The 14,887-nt window shown below is 39.0% G+C and overlaps 1 protein-coding gene across 1 annotated transcript; it reads right to left on the minus strand.

The window, feature by feature from the left end:
* Positions 1-11,784: 11,784 nt before the first annotated feature.
* On the minus strand, positions 11,785-14,310 carry LOC147606662 (uncharacterized). Its single transcript, XM_086791940.1, has 10 exons — positions 13,826-14,310; positions 13,642-13,740; positions 13,369-13,533; positions 13,125-13,279; positions 12,907-13,035; positions 12,643-12,816; positions 12,414-12,551; positions 12,239-12,335; positions 12,063-12,161; positions 11,785-11,976 (listed from the first exon to the last, which is right to left on the minus strand). The coding sequence occupies exons 1-10, from the start codon at positions 13,970-13,972 to the stop codon at positions 11,884-11,886; spliced, it is 1,296 nt and encodes a 431-aa protein (XP_086648066.1). The 5' UTR covers positions 13,973-14,310; the 3' UTR covers positions 11,785-11,883.
* Positions 14,311-14,887: the final 577 nt, after the last annotated feature.

A 14,887-nucleotide genomic window follows, 5' to 3' on the forward strand; every position in this document is an offset into this window, starting at 1 on the left:
ATTGCTTTGGTAGCTGTAGATGAGGTGGCTAGAAGAGCTTTTTGCAGAGCTAAAATCTGCACCTTAAGTGATTCCATCTCATCATGGCACTTTGTTATCATAGCCTCGAGATGTTGTGTCACCTCCAAAAATTCGCTCTTTGCTACTGCCTCCTCTTCTTCTTCATGGAACTTAAGATCTTCCCTTCTAGAGTTGGGATGATCACTCATGTCATTGACCGAAAAGTCAATATGAGCCATGGTAAATGAGTTCTCTATGAATCTGGATTAAACTTTTCTTCATCCTTCTCTTGACTCCTCTTGACCAAAAGTTCTAGTAGATTAATTCACTAGAAACAACTGCACATAAGAAAAATGCTTCAATTAGCATTTCATGGCTAGATATTGGCTAAAAAATCATGAAAACATCGTCTAGAATTAATCCAAACGAATAAAGTATTAATACAAGGCATGCTCGCATTAATAATATGTGAAAAACCCGTATTTGTTTAGTGTGAGTACATAAAAAACGTACTATAACACCAAATATCTCTCGAAAATAAGAATTCTTGAGAAAAAAGAATTAACATGATTTTTTCCTAATTTTCTAGGGCCTCAAAATATGCTAATTTTGAAAACCACCAAAACCCATCTTATGGCACTCTAAACCTATAATTTTTGAGAAATTTTTTAGCAAATAATTTTGCCAAAATACCATTGATATTTAAAAAATACCAATTTCTAGGATTTCTAAAAATAATTTCTAGAATATTCCTAATTTCTCATGAGAATCCCATCGTCCACCACGAAATTTCCAATTTCGCCCGACAATTCTCAAATCCAATGAAAACTTAAAAATTTTAATGGATTTCTTAAATTTTTGGCCCAAAAATAGATTTTTAAAAGAATTTGAATGGTCATGGGTGCCTGAATGGACACACCACACATGCCAATCACCAATCCCAAATATTCCAAAAATTTAAAATAACCTTTGTCTAATTTTCATGAATTTTTTGAAATTTTAATTTACCTCGAACGCATTTAGAATACGAACGGACCAAAAATTTTCATAATCTTAACGGTCTTCCTAGAATATGGAAAGCCAACAGTTTTGGAAAAATGAAAAGACAAAAAAAAAAGGGAATATGCAAGGTCAAAAGTTTTCGGAATTCGAAAGGTCAAAAGATCCCCGAAATTCGGAAGGTCAAAAGATTTCTCGGGAATGCGGAAAGCCAAAAGGTTCCAAGGAAAAAAAAAATTCAGAGGGAAAAATAAAAATTGCAAAGAAATAAAATCTTTTTTTTCCAGATTTCTTCTCCCTTTTCCAAGCTTTTTTTCCTTTTATATCTTGAAAAAAAGAAATCTCTTTTAAATAGTTTTTTAAAGCTAAAAAAAGCATTTAAGCTTTAGTTTAAAGCTTACAAAATATATATATATATATAAGGGAGGAGCATTTTTCCACTTGGCGGGCTGCACAGCAGCGTAGTCCCCCCCCCCATGCGCGATGAAATTCAATGGAGAGGGAGAGGTCCCTCCCCTCTCCTCACTCCTCCCCTTCTTCTCATTCAATCCTACTCTCACAACCACCCCATCCTTCTCTTTTTCCTTTTAACAGAGAGGATTAAGCTTTAATTAAACTTAATCATAAATTATTAATTATGATTAATGTTTAAGCAAATTATGCCATTTAAGAGTTGTTCTCATGGGCACGAGAGAGAAATAGAAAGAATATCCAGAATTTAAGGGAAGAAATGAGATTTACGCACCTGGGAGAGAACCCAATGCATCAATTGATTGCCCCATTCTGCATTTTAATAGAATTTTGACAAATAATTGATTGCATATCCGTGGGAAACCTGCAAAAATGTATAAAAAATACATTTTAACCATAAAAATGCTCTAAAATTTTCTAAATAATTAGAAAAAAAATCCTAAAATTTATAAAAATTTAGGAAATTCATTTTACCAAAAATATCCACACTAAAATATGCGATATTTTGGTAAAAATTTTCATTAATGCTTATTTTAAATCACAAAAAATAGAAAAAAATAGCATTAAACTCACAGAATTCCCTCGCAACGTCGATTCATCCATTATAAATAAGAAACGCGCATCACAGGCACCCATCTTTGGATGAACGTTATAAATTGGTGGGAGCTGATGCCTTTAGTGCTGATGCTTCCTTATTTGTGCAAGCTTAGGGGACTTTGTGATGCCTTTAGAAATCTAAGCATTGGTATTATTTTGATAGTACCATTGTGCTTGGAGTAATATTTGTGGTACCCACACTTGTTGAGATGGGATTCGTTGGAGGAATTCGCATAGGCTTTTGTGGACGATGTTGTGGAGTACTTTTCTTTTTCCTTGGCCTCTGAGTGTTGCGTTGAGGAAGATGCTTTGATGATCAAGGCACCCAAATTGGATTGGTTTCTTCGTAGTAGCCTTGGGCTACAAGTAGCTTCTTCTCCACCCACCTTTTGATACCATTAAGATACCTTGATTTGTGTTGTCTTGGTGGATTTTTCTTTTTGGTGGAAGTGAAAGGTTTTGGGCCCTCCTTCACATTGGTTGGAGCTGAGGTTGCAGGTTTGAGACTCATGGGAATTTTTGACGTCGATGAGGTTCGAGTCTCTCGGAGAGTGGTGGTTACTAATGTGGAGTCTTTTGAGCATGCAGCCCCCTCTTTTGGTGAGGTTAGTTGATGAATTTGCTCCAGGGATTTTCCCTTGAGTTCCTTGTTAGATAGTTGCGCTTGGGGAACTTCTTCAGGAATAGAAGTGGATTGCGAGGTTGTGGCATTGGACTTTGTTGTGAGAATGGAGCTGAAGGAGTAGATGCTTTATCAGAGTTGGTCAGTGAGGTTGATGGTAGGGCATTGTGTAGAGGGGCTTTTGTGAAAGAGGCTTGTAACTTTTTTCGTTTAGTATCATAGAAATCCATTAGGGTTGGATCCTCTTCCTTGCAGTATGGTAATGTCAACTTTGTGTCATTGACCATCATGATGACTCTATTGCTAGTAAAGCACAGTGGTGCTTGGGCAGCAATAGTTCATTTATACCCCAAGATCAAATCTGCTTTCAACACATACTCAACCACCAAAAACTTGCAAGTAAGGGGTTAGTTTCAATATACAGTGTATGTTCAAAGTACCCTAAACATGGCATGTTCAAGTCTTGTGCGAATGTAATTCTTTCAGAATGAGCCGTGAGTGTTGGTTGACCTAATAAATCCCATAACTCGAGGATCATGAGATTGTGTTCTCGTGTTGGATAAAGCTATGCTTGGACTGTGGTGATTTTATTGGAAAGATCTAATCCAACCATAATTCTTGGGATATTCTTAGTAAGATATGTTGGAAGTTCTAGCTCCTCCAAGGTGTCTTCCTCCCATAATAGCAATTGCATAATGCCTGCATGAGTGTTCAAGGTGACTTGTTTGCATGGATTCATCAACCAAATACAAGTCACGTATCCAAGTTCCACCAAGGATGACGTCATACTTAAGGGGATATGTGGTAACATGGAATCTGAATTTCGCTTCTCCACCGATTGTTTGAGTAGCATAGCTGAAGTTACCTGGAACTTCAATGTTTTGTCCATTGGCTCCTCTTGCAAGACCATTATCTTTAGGGGTGATTTTAGGTTGTCCCAACCCAAGTGTCTATTGTCAAGATATTATGACTAGCTTGAGAGCTAATCAATGCATATTTACATCATTGCGTGTAGGGAATCCAACCATATCATGATAGAATCTTCAAGAGGAACCATGGATATTTTAGTTTGTGTTTTAGCTTTAGATCCCATTTCAGTTTCATGTTCCCATTCACTTTTATCCTCTTTTTGGCTCTCAGCTTTTGCAATAGTACCCAATGTGTATAATGGTACACTTGGTCCTTTGACAATTCTAATTGAGGTCTGATTGGACACTTGCGAATCCATACAGTCCCGTTATATGGAGCTCTTTATGTCTTGGTATAACTTATGTTAAGCCTTTAAAGGTGCAAATGCTGATGTTATGCTGGCTCTACTACTATGAGAGAAAAGCACTCCTCCAAATGAGGATTTGAGAGATTGCTTTAAATTTGTAAGGTATTCATCGAATTCCTTACGTGATTTTTCAAACGCATAATTCGTATAATCTACCTCTAATGACTTTTCCATAGAGAGTATGTCGTCCTCGTCTCGTGAAAGGGAAAGCGGTACTCCTCAAGTTCTTGTATTTTGGTTACTTTTTTAGGATTGGCATTATGCAGTTCAATCACAACTGGTGATCCTGTAAGACACTCAACCATGCTAAGCATGCTCTCTTGAGCTTGCTTTTTACGTTTCGCATATGTCGTGTGATCATGATTTTCAATTTGGGGTGGTTGGGCGGGTTCTAGTTTCTGGATTGGTCTGTGAGGTGCACCTAGTGCTGAATTAGAACTTGTTTTATCCTCACTTAGTGACATACTAGAACTTGTTTCATCTTTTGACTTTCTTTGGATCGTCAGGTTTTCATTATATTTACCCATGCGACGAGAACAGATTTTCTTTCGGGCTTTTGTATTTTGTGTCGCACGTATGGGTGTTGTGGTTTGTGTGGTAGCCTTTGAGGTGGATGCTTCTGCATCATGTATAGCTTTTTGGCTCTTTTGGGGTTAGGTCCTCTACAGGCTCCTTTTCCCTGTCCTCTCTTTCAACCTTGGTTTTGATAGTTTGTTGTCTCTTGTTTTTCGTGGGTTTAGAAGGTTTTGTTTTCTCTTTTGGTTTTGCTTTAAGGCATGTTCTTCTACCCATTTCAAAGTGTTATCTTTTGCGTTCTTTTTTACCATTTCTCATGATTTGGCTTGTAATTGCGTAAGCATATTCAGGGGTACCGTGGACAATTACCCATTTTGCACACTCAAGACGTCAAGAGTTGTATTTTGTGAGATAGGTTGCATTGAAAAAACTCACCTTGGGCAATCTTGGAACATATGATCAATGCCACATTATTCACATATGGGTTGCAAGGTGTGAGTGACAGTCGTCATGGAAGTATTCCAGACTATGCAGTCTGCCACTTTGTGTGTCCAATGTCCACGACAATAGAAACACTGAAGTGTTCGATTAACTGTTTCCTGAGCAGTTTCTACCCTTTGGACTGTTTTTGTTTGTTGCACGGGAGATAGAGGTTTTGAATTAATTGTAGATATATTGGGACACTGCGTAGTATTATGACTAAAGGTTTTGCAATATATGCAGTACAAAAAAACAAGTGCCTTGTATGCATAATGGGGATTGGGATGGTCGTAGTGATTTCACTTACTTTTTATTCTCTATCTCTCACTCTCTCTCTCTCTCTCTCTCTCTCTCTCTCACACACACACACACACATGTACACACCGCACATACACTAATCTAAACGCACACTCTCTCCTCCCACACAAACTATCTTCTATGTAGAAATTACCTGCCTCTCTCTCTCTCTCTCTCTATGTTGCACGTGTGTCCATGCGTGCGAGTGTGTGTATGTGTGTTTGTATGCGTGTGTGCGCGTATCATGTGCTGCTGTCTGTGTGTGCATGAACATACATGTATGTGCATCGACATATATATATATCTATTTATATATACATGCTTACATACCTATAGATACACATACATACATAATATATATACTTGTGTGTATCTATAGGTATGTAAGCATATATACAAAGATTTCATTGAAAGATGTGAGATGAGATCTTCTTAGATTCAAATTCAAAATTGCATTGGCAGATGTGAGATTTGGCTCCTCCTCACGCTTGCAGGAGGAGTGGTTATTTTGAATTAGCCCCACCTCCTTTGCCCACGTGGAGGGAGGTGGGGTTGCTGTTAATCTTCTACTAGTATTGCACCCGCGTATTGCTGCGGCGGCCGACCAAGGTTCCAGAAAAGAACTATTCCCTCTCTACAACCATCTCTCTCTCTCTCTCTCACACACACACACACATGCACATGCACATGACCCTCTCCCTCTCTCTGTCATGTACACACACTCTCAAATGTTGAAACTCTCTCTCTCTCTCACATGCACACACACATATACACACCTGCTCTCTCTCTCTCTCTCTCTCACACATGCACACACATATACACACCTGCTCTCTCTCTCTCTCTCTCTCTCTCTCTCTCTCTCACACACACACACACATACACACACACACACACACACACACATGCACACACTCCCTCTCGCTTCTTACACTCTCCCACACATAGAAGCGCTCTCTCTCTCTCTCTCTCTCTCTCTCTCTCTCTCTCTCTTTCAATCTCTCTCTCTCTCTCACTTACTCTCTCTCTCTCTCTCTCTCTCTCTCTCTCTCACGCACACATACACATATGTAAATATATAGTATATACAATATTATGTTTTAGATACATAAACCTATACAGCCACATATGCTTATACATATATACATGTATTTAAAAATATAAATACAAACATCGACATAATTTAATTAATTTTGATTAAATTTTAATGTGCGGAGATGGGTGATAAGTTGTGGTCACTTTTAAATATATAGATAGATATATCATACACACACACACACATAAACATATATATATATATATATATATATATGTATATACATATATATGTATATATGTATATACATATATATGTATATACATATATATATATATATATACATACACACATACATATGTATGTATGTATATATAAATGTAAATAAAAACACACACACACACACATGTATACACACATAAACATATATGTTTTCTATTTAATTTATATTTTATTAAAAGATACTTTTTATTCTCTATCTCTCTCTCTTTTTACCCTCCCTCATTACATCTCTCTCTCTCTCTCTCTCACACACACACACACACACACATGTACACAACACCGCATATACACTAATCTAAACGCACACTCTCTCCTCCCACACAAACTATCTCCTACGTAGAAATTGTCTGTCGCCTCTCTCTCTCTCTCTCTCTCTCTCTCTCTCTCACACACACACACACATGTACACACCGCACATACACTAATGAAAACACACACTATCTCCTACATAGAAATTCTCAGCCTCTCTCTCTCTCTCTCTCTCTCTCTCTCTCTCTCTCATGCACACACACACACTCTCTCTCTCTCTCTCTCTTCACGCACACTCTCTCACATAGAAACTCTCTCTCTCTCTCTCTCTCTCTCTCTCTCTCTCTCTCTCTCACACACACACACACACACACACACATTTAAATAGATTTACACACATATATATAATTTTAATTAATTAAATTTTAGATTAAATTTTATTGGTAGGGATGAGTGGTGAGGTGTGCTCACTCTCAAATAAATGCATCTTACATGTAATCTCTCTCTCTCTCTCTCTCTCTCTCTCTCTCACACACACACACACACACACACACACACACACACACACACTCACACACACACGTGCACATGCACACTATTTATATATACATGCTTACATACCTATAGATACACATACATACATAATATATATAAGTGTGTGTATCTATAGGTATGTAAGCATGTATACAAAGATTTCATTGAAAGATGTGAGATGAGATCTTCTTAGATTCAAATTCAAAATTGCATTGGAAGATGTGAGATTTGGCTCCTCCTCACGCTTGCAGGAGGAGTGGTTATTTTGAAATAGCCCCACCTCCTTTGCCCACGTGGAGGGAGGTGGGGTTGTGTTATTTTGAAATAGCCTCATCTCCTTTGCCCACGTGGAGGGAGGTGGGGTTGTGGTTATTTTGAAATAGCCCGACCTCCTTTGCCCACGTGGAGGGAGGTGGAACTATTCCCTCTCTACAACCATCTCTCTCTCTCTCTCTCTCTCTCTCTCTCACACACACACACACACACACATGCACATGCACATGACCCTCTCCCTCTCTCTATCACGTACACACTCTCAAATGTTGAAACTCTCTCTCTCTCTCTCACATGCACACACATATACACACCTGCTCTCTCTCTCTCTCTCACACACACACACACACACACACATATATCCACACACACACACACACACATGCATACACTCCCTCTCTCTTCTTACACTCTCCCACACATAGAAGCGCTCTCTCTCTCTCTCTCTCTCTCTCTCTTTTAATCTCTCTCTCTCTCTCTCACGCACACATACACATATGTAAATATATAGTATATACAATATTATGTTTTAGATACATAAACCTATACGTAGACACATTACACACTATCTCCTCCCACACAAACTATCTCCTACATAGAAATTCTCAGCCTCTCTCTCTCTCTCTCTCATGCACACACACACACTCTCTCTCTCTCTCTTCATGCACACTCTCTCACATAGAAACTCTCTCTCTCTCTCTCTCTCTCTCTCTCTCTCTCTCTCTCTCTCACACACACACACACACACACACACAAATAGATTTACACACACATATATAATTTTAATTAATTGAATTTTAGATTAAATTTTATTGGTAGGGATGAGTGGTGAGGTGTGCTCACTCTCGAATAAATTATTTAAAAATATAAATACAAACATCAACATAATTTAATTAATTTTGATTAAATTTTAATATGCGGAGATGGGTGATAAGTTGTGGTCACTTTTAAATATATAGATAGATATATTATACACACATCTAAACACACACACACCCTCGGGACTATTTGACACCCCTTTTTTCAAAGGGGATCAATGGCGGACATTATCGCTCAAAAATCAAGGATCGGGTGGGCCGTCGGATTTTGTGATCCATGTGTAATCCCTGTGAAATCCAAGTGTGAACCCTGTGTGATCCCATCTTGTGATCCCTGTGTGAACTAGGGGCGGCGGCGGGGGTCAGGACGCGCTTTTGTCAGCATTAAAGAGGGTGTGGACTTTAAAGCAAGGCATCTTTTTTGAATTAAAGCTCCTTTATCACCCCCTTTGGATCATTTATCCCCATTTGGCATTTAGCTCCCTTTCGTCTCCCTTTAGTGGTGAGGCTTATTTCTGAGTATAATGTGACCTATTAGCAATGTCATCCCGGTGTGAACCTTGTGTGATCTTGATGTGAATGGGTCGGCTTCTGGTTTAAACAATGATGGGATTTTTTTAGTAAACTAGTGCAAGGTTAAAGTTATCAACTATTCAAGGAGTGTGTTATGGCATCTTTCTTTGCAAGCAGTGATCTTGACAGACCAGTGTGGTCATTTGAGGATTGGCTATGGTGTGAATCAAGTGAGTATGATTCTGACTTCTCTACATCCAATGATAGTATTACTAACAGTGAGCTCTCTACATCCAAGGACAATATCGTTGAAACAAGCTCCAATGAAGGCCGTTCATGCGAAGCCCCAAGACCACCTCTCGACTTGGAGATCAACTCAAGTATTTTTTTTTCCCGCTTGATCCACATTGGTATGTTTCTCAACGATTTTACTCCTTCAACAAAGCAAGTTACAACTTAATGAAGGGAGCTCTTGAAAATAATGATTCCACGAGATTAGAGGAGATAAAGGCATGTGACAGCACAGGTTCTTTGGATCTCAAGCGATGGAGAAAACTATGGGACTAGAAAAGAATGAAGATGGGTGCTCTAACCTATGCTTGGTCTCTTCACCACATTTAAAAATATCCCATATAAATGAGTGGGCCACAATTGTTAGAGAATGTCACATGGTAGAAGATGGAGTATCCCACCGTGATATTCATGACACTTTGTGCATGCTCAAGAGTGCCTGGTGCATGGATATAAGAAGGCAAGGCATCCCAATACAGTTTGCAAAAGATCTTCTACATAGCTGTAGTTGCTAGTGAAGATTCCAAAAGAGCGCTTAGAACAAATGGTATTAACAGGTTGAACACAAATCTAGCAAAGCAGGAATACGTGAACATCGCAGTTTCTAATTTGGGTCAAGCACTAGATGACATTGTCATTGAGCACAAAGTACGGCTAGTGTTTGTTCGCTCCAGAAATAGTTCATGTGGAAAGAAAAAGGTAATTGACTATGCATGTCATAGAGGCAGGGAACCTCGAAGGCAAGGAAGCAAGAGAAGGCTAAGAAAATCAAAAAGGTGTGGATGTCCTTTTCGTGGGTAGAGAACTTACTCCCAAAGGTATTCATTGACTTCCAATGTAATGCTTCTCATTGGTTACCATACACTTCATTAATGTTTGGTAATGTATTCTACAGGTTCCCAAGGAGTCCCAAGACCATCTCTACTCCTCAATGTGTACCCTTTTGAATAGCTCTATGGAAGCTGCATTTGAGCTTAACTACAAAATTCTCTTGCAAAATTATGAGTTAAACACAAATGTGCAGAGATATGTTACAAATGGTTGGTGTGGGAGTGATTGCCCTTGGCAAACTAGATGGCCAAGATTTGGTCGTCTCTTCAATTATGGAAATGTGGACACTACAAACCTTGTGGAGAGACTATGGCAATATATAAAGTACACATTATTGAATGCACAGATTAATCGATCTGTTTTGGACTTGGTACATGCAATCATTGGTGACTCGCAAAGTGGCACTCGCATCGGTGGGACCTTATTAGAGTTTTTCAAGCAAAAACAAGAGATAGGTACTATGTTGGTTGCTTTTGCATAGTAATATGCACACTTCTTAACTTAACTCCTTTGCTCCTCTCTTAGTTGACTCCGGATGATTCAATATCTATGGACATACTCAACAGCAAACAACACGTTTACGGGAAGGAGAAAAATTGCTGCAAAGATTTGAAGAACGGTTCGCCTTCTTCCGTGATTGCAATAAATGAGCTAAATTTGCTATTCAAGATGTTAAGTGCTTCATCTAATAAATGGTAATCACTCTTGGTTCACAAATGGTTCACACAGGGTTCACAACTCTGTAAATATTTTCCCAAAGGTTCATGCTCGGTTCATGCTCTCGGGTCACATTGCCTTGAATTGATGGGGTTCACACATGGTTCACAATGGGTTCACACATGGTTCACAACCCTGTGAATATTGTCCCACAGGTGCATGCTCTCGGGTCACATTGCCATGAATTTATTGGGTTCACACATGGTTCACAAATGGTTCCCACAGGGTTCGCTACCTGCTAATACTTTTCTAAAATTGTATGCTCTCGGGTCACATTGCCATAAATTGATGGGGTTCACTCTTGGTTCACACATGGTTCACACTCGGTTCACTCAGAGTTTACAACCCTATGAATATTTTCCCGAAGGTACATGTTCTCGGGACTCATTGCCATGACGAGTTCATTGGGTTTACACATGGTTCACACAAGGTTCACATTAGGTTCACATAGGTTTCACTTTAGGATCACACAAGGATTACAAGCATGAGTATCTTATTCACATACCCTCTAAGGATTATGTTCATCTACTTAGGAGCCCTTTTTGAGAACAAAGGGAGTACATACCATTGTCTGTCTATTACCCACAACCACTCACATTAAAAATTAGCATAAGGGTCTTCTCATTCACAACATAATGGAGTTTTCCATCAAGGAAGATTTACAATCCATAAAGACAATGTGTTTGCTAAAAATTTATCCACGACCACTGACAATTAAAATTAGCATAAGGGACTTCTCATTCACATCACAATAGAGTTAAATATTAAGAAAGAACCACAATCTTTGAAGAAATTGTGTTTGCCAAGAAATTATCCAACAACAACAACTCACATTAGAAAGAAGCATGAGGGACTTCACATTCACAACATAGTAGAGTTATTCATGAAAAACAAGAGAAGATAAGAAACAATGCAAAATATCATTGCCAAAATATTTATCATAAGACAACCAAGTTTGTCAATAAGTTTGCCGCGATACAAACTAACTTTGCAATAATGCAAAGTATCATTCCCAAAATCGTTGCCACAATACAAAATGAGTATCATGTGAAGCCAAAACTATGCCGACAAAAAGAAGGTGAACTCATTGTATCTCCAAGATCTTTTTCTTCGCCCATGCGGCCAAATCTAGCTTCAACTGCTCCACGGCCTCATGTTTGAACCAGGTCCTAGTCAACTGCACACATTAGAGAAAATAAAATCGAATGAGTACAACTCCTTAATTGTGAAACTTAGAGATAAGACTCAAGAGAAGCATCTTACATAGCTCTTCGATCGTTTGCCGTATGCCCCCTCAATCATCCGTTTCATGTAGGCCATGACATAGAATCCACAATCTATAGCATTAGGCTGTTGCGGCACCTGCCAAAGAATCAAAGAATGAGTGAACCAATACAAATTTGCATGGTCAGTGATCACAAGGGTGCCAGGATTATTACATGTGGTTTCTCCAAGGTATCCAAGGACTTCCTTGGCCTCTCCATAAACTCCCTCAATGAGTTGTTAGAGCAATGTGAAGCCATGATTTGCAAAGCCCTAAAAGCATAGTTGGTGTAGATGGTAAAAAAAGGTCTTTTTTGTTCTAAGATAACAAAACAAGTAGCCAATATGTACCTGTAAACAGATGACAAATGAGTTGGAGACACTACCCTTGAGAGTGGATCAAGATATAGTAATCCATGAGTCTCCCATGGACAACGCACTAGCCTTTTATGGATATTGTTGTACAACACAAAAAGTTGCCAATGATGTCTGTAGAATGAGAAGCAACAAGAACACATTAATCCATTAAGCATCCTAATAGATAGTTTGAACATCAAAGGTACTAAGTTAGTAGACCTACCCATCCACAATTGGAAAGAAGATAAATAAGTACTTTGCCACATCTACCTCTCCAAAGTAACTATCAAGCTTTTTTGCCTCTTGATTTCGACATGCCTTCATAAAGGCATACCAAAGGCTGTCACAAAACCATGCTTTTTCGAAGACATGGCTTGGCATTGTGTTCTCGAACCACCTATAAATTAAGCGGTTCATTGATGTCACACCCGTGCAATATACATATGCATATGGAAAAGATCAAGCCTTTTTAAAAAAATAGACTTACATATGACACAAATTCATTGTTCGTGTCGATGCTTTTTGAGTCACAATTGACTCCAAAAGGCTACCATCAACCTCAACAACTTGATTCGATGCATGAGACACAAACTGAATAGCAAGACCACTCTCAAACCTACATAGTGTAAAAGACGTATGATCATACATGCAAGTAGAAAATGATTCACACATGAAAGATAAAAGACTTCTATTAAATAGCCTTACCTCTTAATGAAATCATCACATTTCAAAGGTTGACTTAAGTTAGCATCTATAGTTGTGCTTCCATTCGCAATGACCACGGTAATGGGAGCACTTGTGCTAGATAAAGGGGAGTCACTAATAATAGTAGGAGACCCAAGCCTTGTGGATATGCCAACCTATGCAAAATTAGAGAAACATTTGATACATATCCATTCTACACTTTATGAAAGCAACGTTTACATAAAGGAATTTATTTTTAACACACCTTCGCTTTTTTGGCCATTTGCGCACGAGTAGCAAGGGGAGTTTCCATTGGCTCACCGATTTGCAATGAGAACAAGATTCGGCTTCCCTCGAAGAACGTACGAGCGCTATCCTCTTTCATAGGAGCTAAAAGTGGCCCTTGATCGTCAAAGCTCGCCAACTTCTCCTACAAAAGAGAATGAGCAATATAAATTTAATGACAATAAAAGAACCTCTACCATGTTGTAAAAAAGAATGAGAAAAAAGCATTAAGCCTCTATCAGGAGAGTATTACCGGAGTGACTACTTCGTCACGTACTTCATGTGATCCATCATTTAAAGGATTGGCGGTGGGTGTGGATGTCGTTGCATTATCCTTCGCTATTAAGCGCCTCTAAATTAAGAAAACACTACTTAAAATGATGCAAACACACATGAATATAATGCACTACCAACCAAAGCAATTATTCTATACTCACATGTTTCTCATAGCCTTCAGCAATCCGCTTGTTGATGCGACTCAAGCGAACATCCTTTCCCGCGAGGTATTTTTGCATTGCACTCTCGACCTTCTCTCTAATGTAAGTATCCTTGCTTTCAAAGCACGATCTTTCATCATCACCCATTGCGTCCCAATCCTCTTCAGTCCTCTTTTTAAGTCGAGCTTCTTGAGTCCTCGTGTTTTTGTTGAGCTTCTGGTCTGGATTTTCAAAGCGCGCACGACATTGCTTTGTGTACAAAGCTCTTGGGGCCTCTTGAGTGCGACGACCTAGAGGACGACCACCCTTTCACATAGGAATATCTACATTGATATGATGCTTTTTGCGCAAATGGTCCATCATATCACCTCGCCTGAGGTATCGTACATTCAACCTGCGACACTCCTCTGTAGCAATGCACAAACGAGCGGTACGATCGTCGTCAAGCAAAACATCCTCAAACAATTGTGTTTCATCGGTGGCCATCGACCTTATGAAAAAAACACCATACATTAGTTAACTTTTCTTAAGCATGTGAAGCTCATCCACAACTCAAGTATGACTCAATGACTCAATGCAAAGGTAATTTATACTTCACAAAGATTGTATGAGCGCAAGCCCGATCTCTCTTTGAAGTCTTTGATGGTTCAAAATTTTAAAAATCTCAAAACAAATATGGCTTGAAAACCTGTTATCTATCAACACGCGCGCCCACGCACACCGAGAGAGAGAGAGCCTAACAGAAATGTTTCAATAGCGATTGTGTTCTGCAAGAAGCCAGAAGTATGCAGCTAGCTGCTCTCTTAGCCTGCAAGGTGTGGAAGGCACCAGTAATAGAGACACAAACCCACTAACATTTATGGTACAAACATATCGGCGCTAAATAATGTGATTAAAATGGCACCAACCTTCCGTTCGTCTCCTTAAAAGAACACTCGCCTTTCTTTTCTCAACTGCATTCGGTTCGTCTGCGCTCCTCTTGTGCTTGCTCAGGGATAGAAGGTAGAGTGAACTACTGCGATGCATGCAATGTTGGGTGCAGAGTCTATGCTTGTGCTGGGA

The sequence above is a fragment of the Cibotium barometz genome, chromosome 57 (assembly GCF_041138505.1).
Source record: "Cibotium barometz isolate CiBa-2024 chromosome 57, ASM4113850v1, whole genome shotgun sequence".
NCBI lineage: Eukaryota > Viridiplantae > Streptophyta > Polypodiopsida > Cyatheales > Cibotiaceae > Cibotium > Cibotium barometz.